This window comes from Hypanus sabinus, chromosome 10, assembly GCF_030144855.1.
Source record: "Hypanus sabinus isolate sHypSab1 chromosome 10, sHypSab1.hap1, whole genome shotgun sequence".
NCBI lineage: Eukaryota > Metazoa > Chordata > Chondrichthyes > Myliobatiformes > Dasyatidae > Hypanus > Hypanus sabinus.
In genome coordinates, this window is record NC_082715.1 from 95,811,671 (window position 1) to 95,837,639 (window position 25,969).

Here is a 25,969-nt window from a genome sequence, read left to right on the forward strand (position 1 = left end):
ACTCACTGGCCTATAATTTCCTGGGCTATCTCTACTCTCTTTCTTGAATAATGGATCAACATCTGCAACCCTCCAATCCTTCGGAAGCTCTTCCGTCCCCATTGAAGATGCAAAGATCATCACCAGAGGCTCAGCAATCTCCTCACTCACCTCCTACAGTAGACTGGGGTACATCTCGTCCGGTACCAGTGACTTATCCAACTTGATCCTTTCCAAAAGCTCCAGTACATCCTCTTTCTTAATATCTACATGCCCAAGCTTTTTGGTCCACTGTAATTCATCCCTACAATCGCCAAGATCCTTTTCTGTAGTAAATACAGAAGCACAGTATTCATTAAGTACCTCTGCCATCTCATCCGGTTCCATATACACTTTTCCACTGTCACACTTGATTGGTTCTATTCTCTCACATCTTATCCTCTTGCTCTTCACATACCTGTAGAATGCCTTGGGGTCTTCCTTAATCTTGTTCGCCAAGACCTTCTCATGGTCCCTTCTGGCTCTCCTGATTTCAAACTTAAACTCCTTCCTGCTAGCCCTATAATCTTCTAGGTCTCTATCATTACCTAGTTTTTTGAACCTTTTGTAAGCTCTTCTTTTCTTCTTGACTAGATTTACAACAGCCTTTGTACACCACGGTTCTTGTACCCTACCATCCTTTCCCTGTCTTATTGGAACGTATCTACATAGAACCCCACATAAATATCCCCTGAACATTTGCCACACTTCTTCCGTATGTTTCCTTGGGAACATCTGTTTCCAATTTATGCTTCCAAGTTCCTGTCTGATAGCCTCATATTTCCCCTTACTCCAATTAAACGTTTCCCTAACCCGTCTGTTCCTATCTCTTTCCAATGCTATGGTAAAGGAGATAGAATTGTGATCACCATCTCCAAAATGCTCTCCCACTGAGAGACCTGACACCTGACCAGGTTCATTTCCCAATACCAGATCAGGTACAGCCTCTCCTCTTGTAGGCTTATCTACATATTGTGTCAACAAACCTTCCTGAACACACCTAACAAACTCCACCCCATCTAAACCCTTCACGCTAGGGAGATGCCAATCAATATTTGGGAAATTAAAATCTCCCACCACAACAACCTTGTTATTATTACTCTTTTCCAGAATCTGTCTCCCTATCTGCTCCTCGATGTCCCTGTTCCTCTTGGGTGGTCTATAACAAACGCCCAGTAGAGTTATTGACCCCTTCCTATTCCTAACTTCCACCCACAGAGACTCCGGAGATAACCCCTCCATGACTTCCTCCTTTTCTGCAACCATGACACTATTGCTGAACAGCAGTGCCATTCCCCCACCTCTTTTGCTTCCCTCCCTGTCCTTTCTGAAACATCTAAAGCCTGGCACTTAAAGTAGCCATTCCTGCCCCTGCACCATCCAAGTCTCTGTAATGGCCTCAACATCACAGCTCCAAGTGCTGATCCATGCTCTAAGCTCATCTGCTTTATTCATAATACTCCTCGCATTAAAATAGACACATCACAAACCATCGGTCTGAGTCTGTCCCTTCTCTATCACCTCCCTTTCGCACAGTCTCCAAGCTTTCTCTATTTGTGAGCCAACCTTCCTTTCCTCCGTCACTTCAGTGCGGTTCCCACCCCCCAGCAATTCTAATTTAAACTCTCAATAGCCTTTGCACCGGGATATCTGTCCCCTTCAGATTCAAATGCAACCCATGCTTTTTGTACATGTCACACCTGTCCCAGAAGAGGTCCCAATGATCTAGAAATTTGAATCCCTGTCCCCTGCTCCAATCCCTCAGCCACGCATTTATCCTCCACCTCATTCTATTCCTATACGCACTGTCATGTGGCACAGGCAGTAATCCTGAGATTGCTACCTTTCAGGCCCTGCTTCTCAACTTCCTTCCTAACTCCCTGTAGGACCTCCTCCCTTTTTCTACCTATGTCGCTGGTACCAATATGTATCACAACCTCTGAGTGTTCTCCTTCCCACTTCAGGATATCATGGACGTGATCAGAAATATCCCAGACCCTGGCACCTGGGAGGCAAACTACCAACCACATTTCTTTCCTGCGTCCACAGAATCACCTATCTGACCCCCTAACTATAGAGTCCCCTATCACTGCTGCCATCCTCTTCCTTTCCCTATCCTTCTGAGCCACAGGGCCAGACTCTGTTGCTTCTCCCAGGTAGGCCATTTCACCCCCCCCTCCAACAGTACTCAAACAGGTGTACTTATTGTTAAGGGGGACAGCCACTGGGGTAGTCCCCTGCACCTGCTTTTTGCCCTTCCGTTTCCTGACTGTTACCCACTTATCTGTCTCCCCAGACCCCGGAGTGACTACCTGCCTATATCTCCTCACTATCACCTTCTCATTTCCCCTGACCAGACGGTCATGGAGCTGCATCTCCTGTTCCCTAACGCGGTCCCTAAGGAGCTGCAGCTCAATGCACCTGGTGCAGATGTGGCCGTCTGGGAGGCTGAGAGTCTTCAGGACCTCCTACATCTGTCACCAAGCACAGAAAACCGACCTCACACACTTTCTTTCTGTATTCTAAACAGATAACCTACCTCACCTCGAACCGTTAATACCAAAGCCTTGCTACTCTGTCATGCCCTGTGCAAATGCTGAAGAAATAACCGTCACCTTTTCAACTATGCTCACCTTTAAACTCTTCCCACTGTTCTCACTGGCTGACCTCCGTGTACTTGCGCAGTCGTGCCCCGTTCAAACCACTGAAGAAATTCTAATCAAAGTTCAAAGTACATTTATTATCAAATTACGTATACCATATACAGCCTTGAGAATTGTCTCCTTATGGGCAGCCACAAAACAACAAAACCCAATAGAAGCAATTAGAAAAAGACCGTCAAATATCCAATGTGCAAAAAAAATCGTGCAAACAATAAAAGCAAGCAAATAACATCCAGAACGGAAGTTCATGAAAGTGAGTCCACAGCCATGAAGTCAGTCATTACCTCAGCCAACCCAGAAGCCAATTAGTTGCAGGCCACAGCCTCAACTTAGCACAGGGATGAGCAAATCTTGCAGAGCAGTGAGCTGAACACTGACCTGTCCCTCACCTCAGGCCTCAACACCCTGACCTTTTTAGTCTGGCTTAGCACTTTAAATCAGCCAAATGGTGGGTCATTCCTCACTCTTGGACCTGGGCCCTGCTGCTTTGATAAGCTCTCGGGCATAGAACCTGCCAATACCTGACCTTTCTAATTTGGCCCAGTGCTTAAATCAGTCAAACATCAGCTTGTTCCTCGCCTGAACCCTGCTGCCTTGATTCTGCCGCTTCGAAACACCTCCCAGTCCACTTCGAAACGCCTCCCAGTCCGCCTCGAAACGCCTCCAAGTCCACTTCAGTGGTCAAACATTGCCTTGTTCCCCACTCTCGGGCCTGGGCCCTGCCACTTTGATTCGGCCCACACATGCCACGCAACAACTATCCTGCACCTTTGATACTTCACACTGCAACAGATGGATCTAAAGCTCAACTCCTAAAGTGAAGTTACAGGCCAGTGATCATTTTTGAGAAAGAATGTGAGTAATAAAGTAGTTAATATTTGTGTTTACTGCTAGCAAGTCATTGCTGTTCCTCACCAGTGCCATCTTAAACAGTAAATACCTCTCAATTGCCTCATACTAGGAAGGATGTGAAGATATTAGGGACGACGAGAAAAAATGTTATGGGAATGGTGGACTGGTTTCAGACCAGAGACAAGCTTAAAAGAAAGAAGAGACTTAATAGTGACATGAGGAAAAATTTATTTCTTACAATTCTGTGCTTGGAATGAAATGCACTGTCTGTAAATGTGATGGAGGATGATTCCATTGTAGCCGTCGAGGGAACTGGATAACAGATGGTGAATAAAAATGTGTAAAGTAATAGTGCAAAACCAAAGAGGTGAAACAAAAGACTTGCTTTGGTACAGGGTCAGTATGGACATGATGATTGAAATGGCCTCCTTATGTTTTGTAATCACCTTGTTACTTTATATATTTTATACTTTAATAAAATGCAATGATTAGTTTTCATCAGGTGGCAAATTAAACCTAAGAAGTCATCTCTCCAGACATTACTGCAACCTCCATTAGAATGCACAACAGAATCCATCAAATCTAGTAGCGTGAGCTGAGTGCACAATTTCTCAGATGAAAGCACAGTAAGCCAACTTGTACATTTCAAAACTAAAATTAGATGATTTTATGCATTCCTCAGCAACTAAACATTACTACAGTCTGCCCACTGGGATATATCTTTAAATAAGACCAGATTTAAAATTATATGGCAGCAATTATGCTTCCATATTCACAATTGGCAAATCAATTTCCTACTGGATTTTTGGATTATTTACATATTCATTCACAGAAGGAACTGCATTATTTATGAGGCATGAGTATGTTATACTCCACCAACTTTACTGAAAGCCAAAGATCTGATCAACACCAGAATATGAACGAGGGTATTAGAGCAGTTAACTGCTACTGGCTGTGACCTAAACTGATCAAAGAACTGAACAGCATAATGTTTACTGTAATGGACAAGTTAAGCTGGAAAAGTGAGAAGCCAAGTATGTTAAGTCACAGAGAGTGCGAAGGGTGGAGAGATAAGTGGGAATGCTTGTGAGATTCTTTTTGCTAGTCTGTATAACAGTAAGATCACAGACAGCTTAGCTTCCCCAGAGTTTCCTGTTCTCCATCTTTAGAGGTACTAGGCGACAGTAAACAGGATCAATCACAGATCCTTGGAGAAGCTGGCTGGCTCTACTTGTTCACTTGGCACTGATAGCTTACCAGCAGCTGTATCCAGCTCTGTGAGATGGGATAGACTCTGACCTGCTGGAAATATCCAACACTATGCTTTTGGCTGCCAACACATTTAGTAGGACTCAATGAAGAAGGGCATCATTACTCTCATCAACAAGCAGCAAAGGAAAAAAAAGAGAGGACATCAGGAATTGGAGACACATTTCACTGTTGAATGTGGATGACAAGGTCCTGTATTAGGCCACTGCCAACTGGGTGAAGTCTGCTTTAAGACAGGAGATCCACCCAGATCAAACCTAAGCTGTACCTGGAAGAAGAATATTAGATAGCCTTACGCAGCTCAGAAATACCTTGCAGGACAGAACTGTGAATGCCTGCCTGGTAAGCTTTGATCAGGAGAAAATCAAAATGGATTTTGGGGAGGAAATCAGAAACCGGATCCAACTTCTCAACACAAATATCTATACTGCAGTCCAAATCAATGGGTGGGAAATGGCTTCCTTGACAATTCCAAAGTCAGGCAGGGTTGTCCACTCTCCCCTGCTTTGTGTGCTCCATTGAACCCTTTGCCAAAAGTATCAGGAAGGATGAGACCATAAGAGCAGTGGCATTGCCAGGCAGTAGAGGGATACAAATTAAAACTCCCTCTACATCGGTGACATCAACATCTTCTGCTTGGATCCACAGTCAGTTCACAGATTGTCCAGCATCAGCAACCAGTTTGATTTAGCACTGGTGGAGGGAGGCAGAGTCAACCACAAGAAAGGCAACTCGTGCTTTTCAGCAACTGGCCCTACCATTCAAGTGTCCTCATCACTATCAGGTCTGACTGCTTGAAATCTGGTTCAAAGGGGTTGAGGCAAATGACAAGAATTGGCCAGAGCAGATTAGGAAGGTCAAACTAAAACTGGGTCTGTGGAAATGGCATCTTCTATCAATACTAGGAAGAACTTGGTCACGAGGTTTGATGTGCTATCAGGGCTGCTGTAAATTGCTTTTTTGTCTTGTTAATCACCTTGGAAGCTTTCCAGTTTATCTGGGGGCCAGGAGGCAGTGAGTTTGATGGGTCACAATGCACGAGTCCCCGGAAAGCAGGGGCAAAAGTGCCCTCAACCTGCTGACCCCCTTTTATGTGTGGCTGGATCAGGCAGTGTGCGGACCAATGTACATAGGCAACAAGCATCACTACATGCTGATATTCTACTTGTCCCTGATGTTGTAGAAGATAGGCCTGGCCCCTTTATCACCTAACATCCCTGTCAGCTGGACGTTACTGCACCAACTGTCCTTTGTGGATGGGTAGTTCCAAGAAAACACTTTTCAACACACGGCCATCAGGCAATGATCAGTGTGAAGCATATGGCAGACACCACAGGACAGGAAAACTATGGACTTTATGGGCTTGTTGCCAGAGCAAAGTGTCTAAACCATCTGGTAGAATGCCTCATGGTCTGATCTGACCAACAAACACCAAGACCTCGTTTGGCTGGTGGTGAGAGGGGCTCTCCCAGTCAGTCTTCCTTTACAATTGACATATCACCCCAATGTACTATACCCTACCGTCTGAATAACTCTCATCTTTTTGTAGACTTTGAATTTGATAAAAGGGTGTGGAGAAGGATGCGAAGATCTGAGCTCTGGTTGATATCCAGTCAAGATGGTGCCTGTGTACAACACTCGCTTGGTCGACATCATCCAGATAGATCACAAAACTACTTATTTCACTTTTACATTTGTTTTTCAACTTAAATGTGTTTCTGTAACTATTAGAGCCTGTGAATTAAAGTTTGGAGATTGATTGAGTGACCCAGTGCTTTGCAGTCTCCAAGGTTTTGGGAAGCATGCGCAATAGAGTTTGAATCCTTGAGGCAAAGAAACTTCCAGGTGAAGCATAAGCCGATGTTAACTCTATTTCGCCAATTAAAGCATCCATTATTTGCCTATCAAAGCATCGAAGAAAATTGAAACATCGAGGGGAATATGCAAAGACGCCAACTACCTGCCTTTTGATCATTGACAGGATTCCTCTGCTGCCAGAGAAGGAGCCTGTGTGGCAGGTCACTGTGCTCCAGGGATAGGCTGAGGTTCTGTATATATGGATTTGGAATATGGACTATTCTGGTCTTATATTTTTATATTCTCTGCTTTTGCCTGTTCTTTCTCATTCCTTTTTTGGGAAGCAGGAGCGGGCTGGGGGGTTTGGGGTAGATGTTCTTCTTGTGTTTTGTGCAGGGGAGGGTGATTCGGGAGGTCAATGTTGTTGCATTTTCTCAGTTTTTTTTGTACAGCAGAGTGGAATTTGAGGGCTGATCTTCTTGTTGTATTTTCTGGAATGTTTTGCATATTTGACTTCATTACTTGCTGTTTTCTTTCACAGAATGAAACTTGTGTCTCTCTGATCTCATGACTTCTTCCCTTATTGTGATTATATTTGGTGGGAGGTGGGTTTGCTATTTCTGAACTGACTTCCACGGTCTTCTTTGTTTCGTGGCTATCTGGAGAAGATGAATCTCAGAGTTGTATACTACATACATACTTTGATAATAAATGAACCTTTAAAAATCAGCAGCTGCATGACAAAGGACTCTCTGCTCTATAGGTCATTCCTAAGCGGACACACTAAAACAGACTCATGTGCTACTGGAAAGTCAATAGTTCAATGAAAGACTCCCTTTGGTCTGACCAAAACTAATTTGTCTTCCAGGGTCTGTGGGGAAGGACACAATCCAGGCTCCTTCTGCTACTGCACATGGAGGGAAGCTCCTCAAATAACCAAAATGGCACATCAATCCGGGGACCACATGAGCAGCAACAGTACTGTTTTTTTAAGTTTATGCTACAGAATGTATGACAGTGTATGTAAATATTTTTTGCACTGCTTCCTCCTTGGTGTAAGCTTGTTTTTGAAATAAAGAATGTCTGTGATAGGGTGGTGACCAAAGTTATCAATTAGCTTTTTTTAAAAAAAGACAGTTGGAACAGAATGACAGAGGGAAAAGTTCAAACATGATCTGAAAGAAATGGCTCTACTCTAAATCTATGGAGAAAAAAAAAGGATTTCCTGAAATTGTTCAATTCATTTATGTCTATTGATTGTAAACCTGTCCATCTGAAACACAGGTTATTTAAGCTTATGATGAATTTCACAGGGGCAATATTGGAGGCCAATGCCCAAAGAATGGCAAGTGAATGGGAGTTCAGGTTCACCCTCATAGACTGTATGTGGGTGATTAAGGTATAGTGTATTGTATACCGAACAAAAAAAAAATCAAAATTATACATCAAGTAGCAGAGGAAGATTAAGGAAAAAAGAAATTCCAGCTCTTATTTTCAAGTAAATGCAGCACAAACATTAATTGTGCACTGGACAACATTGACGCAAAGCTAATTACAAATATAATCACAATAAGGGAAGAAGCCATGAGATCAGAGAGACACAAGTTTTATTCTGTGAAAGAAAACAGCAAGTAATGAAGTCAAATATGCAAAACATTCCACAGCAGTTTATTCTAGATGCTAGAAATGTGAAATAATATCTGCAAATGATGGAAATACCTCATTGGTTCTGCAGCACATATGGAGAGAAAAATAAGTGATGATATTCAGCATGAATAGCCTTTCATCACACACCAAGAATGCTGTAAATCAGATTTAAATCAGATTTCACAGCATGGTGACTATTGCTTAGAATAGTGATGAGTTGATATGAAAAATTACATGTAACGAAATGCTATAAAAGCAGGAATGGGTCTAAGTTTTAATTATAAAACTCTAGTTTACCAGATGGACTGTTCAGCCATTCCCCAAACATCTAAATTTACAACAAAATAATTCTACATGATATATCAGAAGTTTTTGATGGACAAATAATAAGCTTGTGAAATTTGCATTATGCTGAAACTGAATGTTAGCCAAGACTGTCTGTTTATTGATTTGTTTTATGTAGAACAATTCAGAGGGCAAATTTTCAAGACAAGAGTATAATTGTTTCAGAACTCAAATTTCTTCTACATCAAAAATACATTACTCAGATGCAAATAAAACTGCAGATAAGAAATTATTCAAAATTACATAATCACATCGCTAAACATATTTGATACCACTTCTTCAGCTTAATATAGTTTCTGATAACAATGCAAACAATAGTTACCTTTGCTTGAAGCATATAAATTTCTTCATTTAGTTGAGGAAGTTTCTTCAGTTCTTCATTCTTGTCAGCAAGTTCCTCTTCTTTCATTTCTAGCTTTACTTTTAGCTGCTCAACCAGATGGTGCTCTGTGCTCCATTTCTCATGTGCTTCTTCTAGTTTCTGTAGCAGGGTAAGCTCTCTACATACATTACTGGGCTCCAGCAAACTCCATCCACTTTCTTTTGAAACCTCTTCATCTCTTGTAAATAACTGTAAAAAGTGTAATATTTTAGAACATATACATGATATATCCTCTGGCCTTACAGGTTGCAACCACATTGCAAATCAGACACCTTGATGCTGACTCATTAGCAAACACTGAAATTAGTTTTATTTTAAACTCAATATTGGGAGAGTTCTAATAGTTCTTTGGTTTAAGTTATTATGATTAGGTATGTAATATGTACAGTGTAAATGTATTAAGGAATAATTCATATATATCTTTATACCTGGTTAATTTTAGAGTCAAAGAGACAAGCCGTTTGCAGACAGAGATGCCGATCTGAGCTAGTCCCATATCCCTCAAAACCTTTCCGTTCCATGTACCTACCTAAGTGCCTTTTAAACAATGGGATTGAACCCACCTCTACCCATTCCTCTTTACTTTTTCTCAACTTTAAACTAAAAGCATATTACTTTATCTGTTCTATTGCATGGCCACAAGGTAGTTTTGCATTGTTTGGCCTACTGTTCACCTGTTGTTGAAGTACTGCAGAGGATGGCTTCACTGAAGTAAAAGTTGGATTTTCAAGATTATTTTCAGGAGATTTTTGCTTTTCTGATCTGATTATCTGTGTTGTAAATAACTGTCCTATTTGAGAAAGGGAGAAAAATAAAGTACAAATTATGTTCTGTGATTGTTTCAGCATAAAAGATATGACTTAAGATCTGAGGATGAAAAAGAAGTCAATCACAAGAAATGACTAACCTAACAAAGGTGAGCATGAGCAGATTGAAAACAAAACATTGAATCAAATGATATGACTTTGAGAACATATACAATGTCCCTAAGATTATTCTCAACGAGCACCTCAGCAGTCGGAGATCCAACAAACATCAAAATCTTTAAAGATTTTCCAATAATTTAAATTAAGATACTCATTTGTGTCAACAGCTGATACTTAACTAGGCCTTCAGGAACAATGAAACTTGCCATTTTCTAATGACATGAAGGAAGGAACTTAATCCCAGTAATCACTGTGTCTAAAATTATAACTCCAGGTTGACCACCAGAAATCTGGAATGATTAGGGTCTGTGCAATGCCTGATTAGTGATTTTGCTGAATCACAGGGGGTTAAGTTAGAATTAAATAAATAAACACCTCTAAATCACTTGATGACCTTCTCACCTTGGATAATAAAGACAAAGGAAATGACAAATAAAAAGCTATTCTTTCACAAATCCCTGTACTGGTCAGCCAGTCAACTCCACTCAGCAGCCACTTCATAAACCAGCAGTGATATTTGGCCTCCAAAGAGTGTAATATGTCATTCTCCAGGGGTTGAATTAATGATGTATAGTTAAGTAGAAGATTGATATCATAAACATTGTTCTTTACTAAGAGTTCTGCTTTTGGATGCAGTTATCTAAAACCAGCTTTATCTTACAATTTTTGTCCTCATTAAGTCACAATGAGTTCTTGCTTCTGGAACAAAGCAATGTTCAAATCATTGTAATGTCAGTTGTAATCTATCCTTGGCACGGTTAATTACTGCAAACTGCTTCATACCTTTGATAGCTCTGGGATGTACACATTTGCCAATCACTAACAACTTACATTAGTGGGTTCCTGCAGTGTTAGAACAGCTCAACACAGTGTCATGATCTTTTGGTGCTTTATAACCTGTTGGTGATTCTGCATCCTCTGTAGTCAGTGTTCGTCTTGGAGCACCACACCAATATAAGGCAGTTTTGTCTGCATTGTAGACCTGCTCAAGACTTAAATTTTCATCAGAAAGCAACCTAGCAAACTCATCAACAAACTCAGCAGCAGCTTCCTTGTCTACTGACCATTTTTCACCACACTCTGAACAAAATTTTATGCCATGTTGCTGCTTGAAATGTTGAATCACACTCAAAATCAGAATCAGATTCAGATTTAATATCACTGGCATAAGTTGTGAAATTTGTTAACTCTATGGTAGCAGTACAATGAAATAATTGATAAATAAATAGAGGAAAAATCTGAGTTACATTAAGTATATATATATATATCTATTAAATAGTTAAAAACAAGTAGTGCAAAATAACAAATAAAAAAGTAGTGAGGTAGTGTTCATGAATTCAATATCCATTTAGAAATCAGACAGCAGAGGGGAAGAAGCTGTTCCTGAATCGTTGAGTGTGTGCCTTCAGGCTTCAGTACTTCCTACCCAATGGTAACTGTATAAAGAGGGCATGTCCTGGGTAACTCTTAATAATGGACACCACTTTCCTAAGTCACCTCTCCTTGAAGATGTTTTGGATGGAGGCTGGTACCCTTGACAGAGCTGACTAATTTTACAAGTTTGTCCAACTTGTTTTGATTTTGTGCAGTAGCAGCCCCCCTACCCCCCCCCCCCCCCGCCCCGCCAGATGTCAGAATGCAGAATGCTCTCCATGGTACATTTGTTGAAGATTGAGTGTTTTAGTTGACAAACTAAATCTCCTCAAACTCCTTCTGAATATAGCCTCAGTCTTGCTTCCTTTTTAGCTGCATCAATATGTTGCATCCAGGTTAGATCCTCAGAGATACTGACACCCAGGAACTTGAAATTGCTCACACTCTCCAATTCTGATCCATGAGGATTAGTTTGTGTTCCCTCAACTTACCCTTCCTGGTCCACAATCAGCTCTTTGGTCTTGCTGACATTGAGTGCAAGATTGTTGCTGCGACACCACTCTTGCCCTTTTGTCACCATCTGAAATTCCGCCAACAACGGTTGTATCATCAGCAAATTTATAGATGCTGTCCGAGCTATGCCTAGCCACAGTAATGGGTGTAGAGAGCATACTTATGGAGTACCAGTGTTAATTGTCAGTGAGCTGGAGATGTTACTTCCAATCCACACAGATTGTGGTCTTCTGGTTAGGAAGTCAAGGATCCATTTGCAGAGGGAGGTACTGAAACCTAGATTCTGTAGGAATGATGCAGTCCTAATTCTTCATGAAATAATTTTGCTTCTTCCTTCACCATCTCTTCTAACAGTTCTACACCTTCACTGACACTGAGTTTTAAACCACTTTAAGAGAATTTTATCAAGTCATGAACATCTTCATTTCATTGATTTCCTTATGCACATTTTATTGATTCACTGTCAAAGAAATGGAGCAACTTTTCTTTTTGTTCCTTTATATCATAAACTGTGAAAGAACCAGTTATACAAGTTACATATGCTTTTTACAGACACACCACTGTCAAGTTTTTTCAAAACTTTCACCTTATCTTGTACAGATAATGTTTGGTGTTTGCACTTTACACCACAAGAAGCACTTCCTTTAATTCAATGAAGACATGACTGGGGCCAAATATGCACAGTAAAGACAGAATAACACAGAGCAATGACTTGCCTCCTTTAGACTGTGCCAACAGCTGCTTTGGCTAATGGTGCCACCAAAACAATAGCAACAGCTTGGCATGACGATGTGGGAAACTGGGGAAAATTATGTCCAAACCAGCAGTGGAACCAGCTTACTGATTGCTGGATTTGAGGTGGTTGTTCTGTATAAATATTTAGTTCACTGAATATTTTGAAGTATTTTAAAACTTACTCATATTTCAATATTCATTTATGAATTAAATTCCTCATGGACCCTAAATAATAATAGTTTGGGAGTATCTTTATCACATTCATCGAAGTTGCTCAAAGCAGCTGTGGATTTTTATCTCAAAGATAACTAAGGTGAACAATAAACACCCAGACTCCAGGAGGAAAACACATTTCACTCTCTCACAATTGACAACATTTCAAAATAAATATCATCTCTATACTTTTTCCAGAAGAAAATGTATCTTACCTTTTGGTTTGTCTTTTCTGTGGTCTGATGGGGATCTGGCTTTAACACCCCTAATTGATACAGTTTGTTTTGTTGGAGACAAAGAGGTTTGTTTTTCACCAGCACCAAGGGGATCTTTCTTTATTGGACTAACTTTGCCATATCCTGAACTTTTGACAGATGCATAGTTTCCACCAAAGTGCTTCTTATTTCTTAATTTAGGACTTTTGGCCTTGGCAGGGATCTATACAGCAATATCAATTGGTGAAAATAAATAGATCACAAAAATGCATTATCATTCGCCATATATGTGGTGTATAATTAATATAACCGATATTATAAAGTCAACTCAAACAAAATACAACAATTATGGCAAGACCCAGTATTAAATGGTTTCTATTATAAAAGAATTTCAGAAAAGATACTGTTTTTGTAAATTACAGATCTCTGTTGCATATTACTGGGTATTTTTTGGGTCTCGTGACAGATGATGGGGGAATTGTTTTTTATTCTCAACAATAAGAGAGATAGTTGCGATAGTTCTTTTTACTTCTGAGCATTAATAAAACCCAACCTTACTTCATTTGTAAGTTTTCATAATGGTTATCACTAATTTATAAGTACTTGGTTCCTCATATTAACACATTTTTGTTAGTTTGCTGCTAAAGCCTACTAGGAAGCAACTAATCTTTCTCAGGTACTTTACATCTTGTAAAGAAAAATTTATAACAATAATTTCCCGAAGATGACAACGTTAGAAAAAACACATCACTATCTGCACTTGATTCACAGAAATTTTTGGAGTTATATATCACTACTTAGAAAGGTACAGTTTAACCAATTCCAGTCCACATGGATTTGTTAAGGGAAGTTCAATTTTAACTAAATATTGAATTTTTGAGTTTAATGAGGGTAGCTGATCCAACATGCTGATTTCAGCAAGGCATTTAACAAGACCACTCTACAAACTGACTAAAAAATTAAAAATGCAAAGGATGCAAATGAAAATTGATGTTGGATTCAAAACTAAGTGGCAGAAAACAAAAAGTAATGATGGAGGAGAATTCTAAGTGACTGAATTATAATCTATTGCTTTCTTTGATAGTATAGTGGAGTCCAGTTAATAGGCCATTGGTTAATTGGGACAGCTGCTTTTTGGGATAACACTTAAAGAACAAAAATTGAGAACATAGCCAGGATTCCAATCATTTATTAGGGACAATATGCTGCTTAGTTGGGGTCCGAGACTGTTGCCAAACGGCTTCTAACTAGCATCAGACATGGGCACTGGTGTATCTGTTAGAGAGAACATCTTGCTTACAGCAAACAGTTTTTAAACAGTGTCAGGTGTGTGTGCTTGTGTTTAAAAATTAGTAATTTTTATCACTGATAGCTGGCAAGAAATAAACAGAACAACAATTCACAACTACTTTGCTCACTGCAATTTTAATCATTCAGTCTTGGAGATACCAGAAAGAGGGGAAAATGAAAGGATCTCACTACTTCAACAAGGTATCAACAATCGTCTTGAATGTACAGTGGATGAATTCTTCTGTTGATAACTATTAGGAACTATATAGTACTGTACTGTAACAGACTTTATTGATCCCGAGGGAAATTCAGTTTCGTTACAGGCACACCAACCAAGAATAGTGTAGAAATATAGCAATATAAAACCATAAATAATTAAATAATAATAAGTAAATTATTCCAAATGGAAATAAGTCCAGGACCAGCCTATTGGCTCAGGGTGTCTGACACTCCAAGGGAGGAGTTGTAAAGTTTGATGGCCACAGGCAGGAATGACTTCCTATAACGCTCAGTGTTGCATCTTGGTGGAATGAGTCTCTGGCTGAATGTACTCCTGTGCCTAACCAGTACATTATGGAGTGGATGGGAGACATTGTCCAAGATGGCATACAACTTGGACAGCATCCTCTTTTCAGACACCACCGTCAGAGAGTCCAGTTCCACCCCCACAACATCACTGGCCTCATGAATGAGTTTGTTGATTCTGTTGGTGTCAGCTACCCTCAGCCTGCTGCCCCAGCACACAATAGCAAACATGATCGCACTGGCCACCAAGACTTGTAGAATATCCTCAGCATTGTCCAGTAGATGTTACAGGACCTCAGTCTCCTCAGGAAGTAGAGACGGCTCTGACCCTTCCTGTAGACAGCCTCAGTGTTCTTTGACCAGTCCAGTTTATTGTCAATTTGTATCCCCAGGTATTTGTAATCTTCCACCATGTCCACACTGACCCCTTGGATGGAAACAGTGGTCACCGGTGCCTTAGCCCCCCTCAGGTCCACAACCAGCTCCTTAGTCTTTTTCACATTAAGCTGCAGATGATTCTGCTCACACCATGAGACTAAGTTTCCCACCGTACCCCTGTACTCCATCTCATCTCTCTTGCTGATGCATCCAACTATGGCAGATATCAATAAAATATTGATAGTATTTTATTTTGTTCTGTAAATGGTAAGTTTGTCTTTTTTTTATACCTTTTTAGTTATTTCCATGAAACCATCTCATTGGGGCAGCTGCTTAAGTGGGCCAAAATGTACTGGCCGAATTAACTGGAATCCACTGCATTTAATAGTTGCATTTCAATACAGTTCATGATTCAAGTGTTTGCAATGTTGTTGATAAGGTAGAGCTGTAGACTCAATTAAGATTTCTTTAAAAAAAACAATGAAGTTGTTTTTGTAGTTGCTTTCAGGTTCATAGCGATGGTTTTGAGAACTGAGAGTGGAGTTAGGAGACAGTTTAGCATCCATGTGATAGAGGTCAGGCTGTAGTCTAGTCTTCTGCTCACACTTCTGTGTTCTATGCTCAAAAGCCAGTCATGATGTGCATGTAGGACGAAAGACATCAAAGGTTGGATGTTGGGCCACAGGCCTGTGAGAACGAGGACTAGATGACCCCTCTCCTATCGGTCAGCTAGTCGCCGTCAGATTCTAAGATTAGAGTTCCACATGGGCAGGAGACACGAGGGTCAATGACCATATATGTAGGCGAATCAGTGAGGCCAGGGTTCAACGCCTCGCATTCGGTGTCCTCATCCAGGTACCTGATTTCTCATTGTGGCATCAATACATTACTTTGAAGCCTGAAGGTCGACTGGAATTTTGGAAGTTGAGGCTCAATAGCTGGAGCCCCGAGTCTACAAATCTCTCTGAGTACACTGGGTAAGTCGAAGGCTCAAGTCCACCAGAGGCTGGAAGCCGAAAACAGTCTGTCCTGAGGTTGGTAGACCGTTTGTGTGCACGTGAGAGAAGGTGGAGGGACAAACAAGACTTGTTTTGCTGTGCTTCGTCGCTTGAGTTTGGCTTTATTGTGGTCTGTATTGTTCTGCTGAGCACTGTGAGTGTGCTATCAAAAGGTAGCAAGTCAATTATATCAGGTAGTTAAGAAGGTATATGGGCTACTTTATTTTTTGGAGGACTATCTGCATCTGAATGGGTGGGTGGGACGGAGGTAAGTGGCTTGTTCCATTGCCGTAGTTCTGAATATTGTGGGCAGGCTAGGTTGATGCTGGAATATACTGTGACACTTACAAACTTCCCCCAGGACAGGGTATGTTGTTTGTTAATGTAAACAACTCATTTCACTGTATACTTCAATGTATGTGTGATAAATAAAACTGAATTTGAAGCTACTACATAACAAATAATTACCTGTTGCAAAACTGAAAACTCTAATGGTCTGTATATTTAAAACATTACATGTTTTTTGTCTTTCAAATAAATCAGTCCATTGCTGAATAAATCTGACATTTTGGATATGATGTATGGTCTGAATCTTGATTCAGTGTATCTGTTGGTCTGTCTATTGATGAAGTATTTGTTTTCAAATATTGCATGAGAAAACAAGTCTGGGCTTAGAATAATCTGAAAGGACAAGTGCTTTCATAGGGATCCTTACAAATGTTAGTTTCATATTATATCGAAAGTATTAATGCAATTTTTGCAAACATACATTTTGCCAGAGAGAAAATAAATGAAGGATTATACAACTTCTAGCACACAAGGATACTTGCTAAAATATTATAATGCATTATCTGAAACTTATTGATATTAGCATTAAGGTATATTGTTAAACATTAAATTCTGACAACATCAACTTTCATCTGTCTTGGGAAAAATTGGCATGGGGAAGACTACAGGATGAAAATAAGGAAACACTTTGTTCTCTAGCATCATCAGTAAATGTCACATAACTGAAAACAAAAGAGGGAAATAAAATGAAAGTTAAAAACAAAATATCCAAATATATTACTGACCATATCGAAATATATATGTTCAATATAAAAGTTTGCATTATACTGAATAACGTGTACCTGATCATCTTGGTGGGAGACAACTTGCGAACGTGAAGCCAAAAGACTGTGTTTGATTGCAGTATTATATTTAATGTCATTAATTAAGGCTTCCATATCATCATCAGAAATTCTACTCGAGTGGTTTGCATTTTCCTTTAATGATCTCTCAGATAATTCTTTGTATGGTTCATGTATTTCACATAAATTATTAGAGTTAAACTGTGATTGAAAAAGACCACGACTATTGGAATCCTTCAGCATCAGTTTACTGGATATTTTATCAACATCACTCTCCAGCTGTGTATTTGTACTACAAAAGGAAGAGATGATGAAAATAATGACATTTTATTTGCACAATCTGGATGCAAATGTCTAACAAAAAATTAAGTAAAATTACTTGCTCCTGATCTCTTATAGGAAAAATAAATTTTACTCACAAAAACCTTTTATAATATGGAAATATAAAAAAGAGCATTAATATGGAAAATATGAAAATGCTATAAAAGCGTATGTAATCTATTAGCATTTGTAAAATCCCTTATTATTATTGTTGCCAGAACTGAACTCTGGAGAAGTAAAACAGGCCCATGCTGTGGTAATGGCAGTTGTCAATCAAATCATTAGATTCAAGCCCTTGAATAACAAAAGGAACAGTATACATTTAACAAACAAATGAATGTGTTAAATGAACTCAAAAGAAAATCAATTATATGACAGAGGTCTCTTCTAGTAATGGAAATGCTTGTTCAGTGGTTAAATTACTGAACTACTAACCCTGTGGCATATCGGTAAATCACACTGTAGTAGCAAGAGTTTTTAATTCTGTTCAAAAAGCATTATCAATAGTCATGACCATGAAACTATTAGTTATCTAAATCTGGCTGATTTGTAAACACTCCGTCCTATGAAATTAGGCCAATATGTAGATCTAGAACACTAAAATATGGCTGAATAATGAATTATTTTGAAATAACCTTGCAAACTACTAATGAAGTACAGTAGCATAATGGTTCAGTTATAATACTCGCAGCCAGAATTCTGGACTCAGTGACAAGCACGGATCTTGTCTGGCAGCATAAATCATAGCAATGGCAACCACAAAACTATTGAATTATCATAAAAACTCATCTAGTTCCCAACATCCTTGAGGGAAATCTGCTATTCTTATTCTGTACAACGCCAACCCACTCATGTGTTGCCTCTTAATGGCCTCCTAGGTATGGAGGCGATTATGGAAACATCATAAAATAAGTTTTATTAGCAATATGAACATCCAATGAACGCATTACATAAAAAGTTGTATTAAATTGGTATGATAAAACATAGTAAAAAACAAATATGATACCAGCATTGTTTCATTTACTGTCCCTTCAACCTTCACTGATGTTTCATTAGTTCTATATTATAAACTGAAAGACAATGCATCTTATTTGTTAACAATAATTAAGAATGCCTTTTTTTTCTAGGCACTAATAAAAATGAAAAGTCACTCTGAACTGAAATGAAAATAAAAAACGCTAACATTTCAGAACCTGCTCTCAGAGGCTTTGTGTTGTGCAACATTTCAGAGTGAAACACCATATGATATACTGAAGACAACACAGACATAACATGTGCGCAATACTGCCCAATCAGATAAATCTATATTAAAAATAACAAAAATCGGTACCTTACTGAATGCAAGTCAAATCCTCTTGAAAATGGAGCTTCTGCTTTAATAGGTTTCATTAGTTCTTCTATTGTAGGCAGATCTTAAAAAAAAAATAATGTGCAATTTTAATAATGCAGAGCTTGAATACTTTATTTAATGACTCAGTGGAGAGAGTGCTAACAAGTGAACCAACCTATTACTTAAATATTTTAAGATATTAACAATCCTGGAGAAAGCCAACTAATTTTGACTGCAATTCATTTCTAAAGACCCACGCTAAAAGGCAAAATTAACATACTAAACATAATATTGCAAGCACAGTTGAGTTAATATGCCAATTACATTTTATCAGCTCCATACCATTCGTTTCTTCTAGACGAGGGAAGAAATAAAGTAGCAGATTGCACAATATCAACTCGAGGCATGGGAAATCTAGAGTAACACACAAGAGACTAGAGGAACTCAGCAGGCCAGGCAACATCCTGAGAGGAAAATGGACAGTTGATGTTTCAGGTTGAGATATTTCATCAGAATTGGAAAAGGGGAGGTAGGGAATCTAGAATGCTAATGGTGTTTTTTTTTCCAGTAAATCTTCCCAAAGCATATGTTTATGCATATATGGACATAATAAACAACACACAGACAGGAAACAAAGTCAGCAGTTGAGATGAAGACTATTTTAATTACCAAAAAATAGCAACATCCATACTGTACACACTGTACTGTATTATACAAATCATACAAAAATGTGCAAAGGACTTTATTGAAATGTAATTACGTTATATGTAATTAAAAAGAATTTCAGGATGTATATTGTATACATTTCTCTGATATTAAATGTACCTATTGAACTTAATCGCAGACAATCAATAGTAAATTGCATAGACAGAAGTTTGGTCAAAGACTTAAGTATTACAAAGGATAGAAACATAGAAAACATACAGCACAATACAGGCCTTTCAGCCCACAAAGCTGTGCCGAACATGTCCTTACCTTAGAAATTACCTGGGGTTACCCATAGCCCTCTATTTTTCTGAGCTCTGATGTACCTGTCCAGGAGCCTCTTAAAAGACCCTATCGTATCCGCCTCCACCACTGTCACTAGCAATCCATTCCACACACTCACCACTCTCTGCGCAAAAAACTTACCCCTGACATCTCCTCTGTACCTACTTCCAAGCACCTTAAAACTGTGCCGTCTCATACTAGTCATTTCAGCCCTGGGAAAAAGCTTCTGACTATTCACATGATCAATGCCTCTCATCATCTTATACACCTCTATCAGGTCGCCTCTCATCCACCGTCACTCCAAGGAAAAAAGGTCAAGTTAACTCAACCTGAAGGCATGCTTCCCAATCTAGCCAACATTCTTCTAAATCTCCTCTGCACCCTTTCTATGGTTTCCACATCCTTCCTGTAGTGAGGTGACCAAATCTGAGCACAGTACTCCAAGTGGGGTCTGACCAGGGTCCTATATAGCTGCAACATTACCTCTCGACTCTTAAACTCAATCCCACGATTGATGAAGGTCAGTGCACCATATGCCTTCTTAACCACAGAATCAACCTGTGCAGCAGCTTTGAGTGTCCAATGGACTCAGACCCCAAGATCCCTACTGCCAAGAGTCTTACCATTTATACTATTTTTTGCCATATTTGACCTACCAAAATGAACCACCTCACACTTATCTGGGTTAAACTCCACCTGCCACTTTTCAGCCCAGTTTTGCATCCTATCAATGTCCCGCTGTAACCTCTGACAGCCCTCCACACTATCCACAACACCCCCAACCATTGTGTCATCAGCAAATTTACTATCCCATCCCTTCACCTCCTCATCCAGGTCATTTATAAAAATCATTTAGAGTAGGAGTCCCAGAACAGATCCCTGAGGCACACCACTGGTCACCGACCTCCATGCAGAATATCACCCGTCTACAACCACTCTTTCCCTTCTGTGAGCAAGCCAACTCTGGATCCACAAAGCAATGTCCCCTTGGATCCCATGCCTCCTTACTTTCTCAATAAGCTTTGCAAGGGGTACCTTATCAAATGCCTTGCTAAAATACATATACATTACATCTACTGCTCAACCTTCATCATTGTGCTTAGTCACATCTTCAAAAAATTCAATCAGGCTCACAGGGGACGACCTGCCTTTTACAAAGCCATGCTGACTACTCCTAATCATATTACACCTCTCCAAATGTTCATAAATCCTAACTCTTAGGATCTTCATCAATTTACCAACCACTGAAGTAAGACTCACTGCCCATAATTTCCTGGGTTATCTCTGCTCCCTTTCTTGAAGAATGGAACAACATCCGCAACTCTCTATTCCTTCAGAACCTCTCCCATCCCCATTGATGATGCAAAGATCATTGGCAGAGGCACAGCAATCTCCTCCCTCACCTCCCACAGTAGACTGGGGTACATCTTGTCCGGTCCTTGTGACTTATCCAACTTGCTTTCCAAAAGCTCCAGCACATCCTCTTTCTTAATATCTACATGCTCAAGCTTTTCAGTCTGCTGTAAGTCATCCCTACAATTGCTAAGATACTTTTTCATAGTGAATACTGAAACAAAGTATTCATTAAGTACCTCTGCTATCTCCTCCGGTTCCGTACACACTTTTCCACTGTCACATTTGATTGGATCTATTCTCTCATGTCTTATCCTCTTGCTCTTCACATACTTGTAGAATGCCTTGGGGTTTTCCTTAATCCTGTCCACCAAGGCCTTCTCATGGCCTCTTCTGGCTCCCCTAATTTCTTTCTTGAGCTCCCTCCTGCTAGCCTTATAATGTTCTAGATCTCTATCATTACCTAGTTTTTTTTTTGGACCTTTTGTAAGCTCTTCTTTTCTTCTTGACTAGATTTACAACATCCTTTGTACACGATGGTTCCTGTAACCTACCATCCTTTCTGTCTCACTGTAAAGTACCTATGCAGAACTTCACACAAAAATCCCCTTAACATTTGCCACATTTCTTCCATACATTTCCACGAGAACATCTGTTCCCAATTTTTGCTTCCAAGCTCCTGCCTGATAGCCTCATGTTTCCCCTTACTCCAATTAAACGCTTTCCTAACTTGTCTGTTCCTATCTCTCTCCAATGCTATGTTAAAGGATCTTGTGCTACAAAAGAGAACAAAGTTACCCAAAGGTTTATGGAGGACACTGTAAAGTGTGGTGTTTCTTTTCATGATCAAACCTTAAACTGAATGGCATCAGTGCACAAAAGTTGTGTGCTCCTACAACTAGATATAGTAGAAGGAGAACAGGTGACATATTAGGCCATTTAGCCATCGAGTCTGCTCCCCATCCTCTCCATCAAGGCTTTCACCTTTTGATAGGTTTCAATGAGGTCACCCCTCATTCTTCTGAATTCCAGTGAATATAGGCCCAGAGCCATCAAACGCTCTTCATATGACAAGACATTCAATCCTGGATCATTTTCATGAACTTCCTTTGAACCCTCTTCAAATTCAGCACATCCTTTGTAAGGTAAGGGACCAAAACTGCTTACAATACTTCAACTGTGGCCTCACCAGTGCTTTATAAAGTCTCAACATTACATCCTTGCTTTTATATTTTAGTCCTCTTGAAATGAATGCTGGTATGGCATTTGCCTTCCTCACCGCCAACTCAACCTGCAAATTAATCTTTATGGAATCCTGCACAAGAACTCCCATGTGCCTTTGAGCCTCAGTTTTTTAAAAATTTTCTCTACATTTCAAAAAGTCAACTCTTTCATTTCTTCCGCCAAAGTGCATGAACATACACTTCACGACACTGTATTCTATTTGTCATTTTTTTGCCCATTCTTCTGTCTAAATCCTTCTGTAGCCTATCTACTTCTTGTAGCAGCCTTGTGTGGCACCTTGTCAAAGGCCTTCTAGATATATTGGATACATCTAAACCAAGAAGAACTTTCTTTATTGTGAGCAATAATCTCTTACTATTTTTCCTTTCATTTAGTCCTGACAAAGGGTCTCGGCCCGAAACATCGATGGTGCTTCTCCCTACAGATGCTGCCTCACCTGCTGCATTCCACCAGCATCTTGTGTGTGTTGCTTGAACTTTATTGGTATCTTTATAGTTAACTAAAAAATAATTTTTGACTATGAATTAATATTTTGACATACTGATTTCCAGTTCAGGATTTTCTATAAACTGATAACTAATGGTTTATTAAAGGTGACATATCAAAAACTTACCTATTTCCCAGTGATTTCCACTGTCAACATTTTTCCTTTCCAACTACTCTACACAGGTTTTAATATAGTCAATATTTACTGTAGTAAAACAGCCTTGTCATGTGTGCATATGTACAAAGGGTTAGAAATTGTTTGATTTTCTTTGAGGATTTTAATCATAAATGACATATCAATTTGCATTGTAACTGTACATAAAGTAACAGTTAATATTATTTACTTTCAGGTTTTATTTAATACGCAAGAGTAGAATTTGGCACAGTGCTTTTTAAGCTTATTAAAATGCAGAATACGTGCCTTGTGCCTGTTGACCTCTACAATTGCCGCAAGATAGCTACATAGACTTGAGTGAAGGAGATGCGATGCACAGAGGATGTTGAGCAAATTCTTTGATGATAAGTAGTTTAAATTGTTGACTTCTACCACACCACTGAGGCTCTTCTTCAGAATAGTCCCAATAGGAGTTGTATAGATCTGTAGGGATGTTTTGTCCAGAAAATGAGTCAAGGGAACTCTGCTCATTTCTTTATACAGCTATTTGTTAGACATATTGTCTATATCAACGATTAATGTGAATGCTACAAAAGGATCAAGTTGCCAGCCATATGGATGCCAGATTCAAATTACTTTGGATTATTTTATTTTTCCAGCACTTAGGACCATTAAGTACTGGGAAAACATTGTATTCCACTTACAGGAGTTACTGAAACAAACCAAAATCTGGACCAAAAAACAGAATGCTCAAAACAACTCAGCAAGTAACGCAGCAGCTATGAAGGCAAAAAAGTGCAATCATCAGTCCTGATGCAGGAATTCAACCTGGAACGTTTACTTACATCTTTTGCTTCATTCACTCCACAGATTCAGCTTGACCTGCTGTGTTCTTCCAGCAACCTGCTTTTTGATCCCTCTATAATAATGGAGTATTGCAGGAGGGTGAGTGAGGGGTGGGGGGGGGGGGGGGGGGAGAGTGTAGGAGGGGTATTTTTTTTTAATGTATTGCACTGTAGTGCTGCTGCAAAACAACATATTTCACAAAATATGTCAGTGATAATAAACCTGATCCTGAATTTGATTCTGATTCAGTTACTGAGTTCTTTCAAAATTGATTTCAATGGATTTTTGGATTTCGAGAGACTTAAAAGGATAGTGCAGGAATGTGTACTGTGGTAGATCTGCTAAGAGGGTTACAAGTCTTTGGAATTACTTGGTATGGAGAGCTAAGGACACAGTATCCAGGTTTAGTTCTTAGATAGCTAAATTTCTAACCATTGAGAAAATCAAAAGTAATGGGGAAAGGGCATGAAAGTGCATGTCAGTAATGTTCCTGTTAAATGGCAGAGCAGGCTTGAATGGCCTACTCACCTTCCTACTTCTTATAGTCTTATTTATTACATTGATCAACTCAATGAATACTTATTTTGAAAGAAAACATTAGAACTTAAATTCTATCTTCTGCTCACCAGATTCAGCTGTAGAAATATTCTTTGCTGAGTCCTCAACATGGCTCTGAAGATCTAGAGAAAAGTTAATGTGTTCTTCATTTAATGACTCATGTCCCACACCTGTACTTTCCAGAGACTGATCAATTTTATGATATTCTTGATGCAAGGCCTCAATATCACTGTTAGTTTGCCCAAAGGAAACAGCTGAAAAACATGAAACAATTATTGCAAAAACTCACAAAATACGATGTAGAAATAACTTTGTACTGGCTACAGAAGATACATGATTTTGATACCTCTGCTTCATGGATTATTGTATAACAACAAAATTACCTAAACTTAAGTACTTCTAAAATCTCTACAAATTGACTTAATTTTTAACTTGAACACAAGCCTTTGCACTTCCATACCAAAATACTTCAGTTGTGCTATGGCCTTCTGATGTTCTATCCATCTAATTATCATCTTTTCTTATGTAACAGTTGAATAATCTGCTATTTTACATAATGTGACTTTAACTGCATGATGTTTGTAATCTATTAATTTAGAAAACTTGGTAGGAATAGGAATTACTCCTCTGCCTCCATGATTATAGATAGCTTTTGTTAATATTTCCTGGCAACGGATATTATAAATTCTTAAGTCCCATTTAAGCATGACAGTGATATGTCAAAATGAGCATTTCATTCATGAGTATTTTGTTAAGTATTTTATATAATGGCAATATGTTCATAAATATTTTGTAAAACCAGAAGGCAATAATATCTAAATTTATTGAACCATATCTTTGTTTATATTTTATTGGTTCTGCTTTTGTACATTATTATTTTAATGATACTGAGAATTCATCATTCTTTCAAACAAAGAAGTGGAGAATGATAATCTGAAATGATTGCTAAATGTATTCTCAAACTCATTTGCTTAGTGAAGTGTGATCCCTGCCTTGAGTCTATGTAAATTGGGGAATGCTTTAGAATGACCTTATAAAATAGTGAAAAATATTTCTTAACTTATTTAGGACTGGTATATTCATGCAATTTTAGTAAACAAATTTAATCAGAAAAACTGAATAGTTTCAGTCGGTGTCTAGTCTATCACCATAGGGTAGTGAATTGAAAGTGATATGGCAATTGGAGCAAAGTTGATTCTAATATCATCAGGTTAGCCCAGCTTGCTGCATGATCCAATACACCTATGATGAACTGATTGGCCTCATTCTAAGAAAATGTTTCTCTATGGCTGTTATTCATATACCAATCTGAGTATTTGCTCTTGCATTAAAAATGAGTAAATTATACTAGAAAATGTATACAAATGAGCAAATACAAATAATAATGAGGCAGCCTACAGAGAAAAAGTCATCACCCTGACACAGTGGTGTCAAGAGAACAATTTCTCTCTCAGT

General features: G+C 39.0%; 1 protein-coding gene across 5 annotated transcripts in view; it reads right to left on the reverse strand.

Annotated features, from left to right (window-relative positions):
• The window catches only part of cep162 (centrosomal protein 162), a 101,371-nt gene that overhangs the window by 57,627 nt on the left and 17,775 nt on the right, over positions 1–25,969 (reverse strand). For all 5 annotated transcript variants that reach the window (XM_059982347.1, XM_059982345.1, XM_059982346.1 and 2 more), the window contains 6 exons: positions 24,583–24,768; positions 18,922–19,003; positions 17,271–17,562; positions 12,950–13,172; positions 9,648–9,763; positions 8,914–9,162 (listed from right to left, as the gene is read on the reverse strand). In XM_059982347.1, the coding sequence (XP_059838330.1) occupies positions 8,914–9,162; positions 9,648–9,763; positions 12,950–13,172; positions 17,271–17,562; positions 18,922–19,003; positions 24,583–24,768 (1,148 nt within the window). The remainder of the gene's footprint in view (positions 1–8,913; positions 9,163–9,647; positions 9,764–12,949; positions 13,173–17,270; positions 17,563–18,921; positions 19,004–24,582; positions 24,769–25,969) is intronic.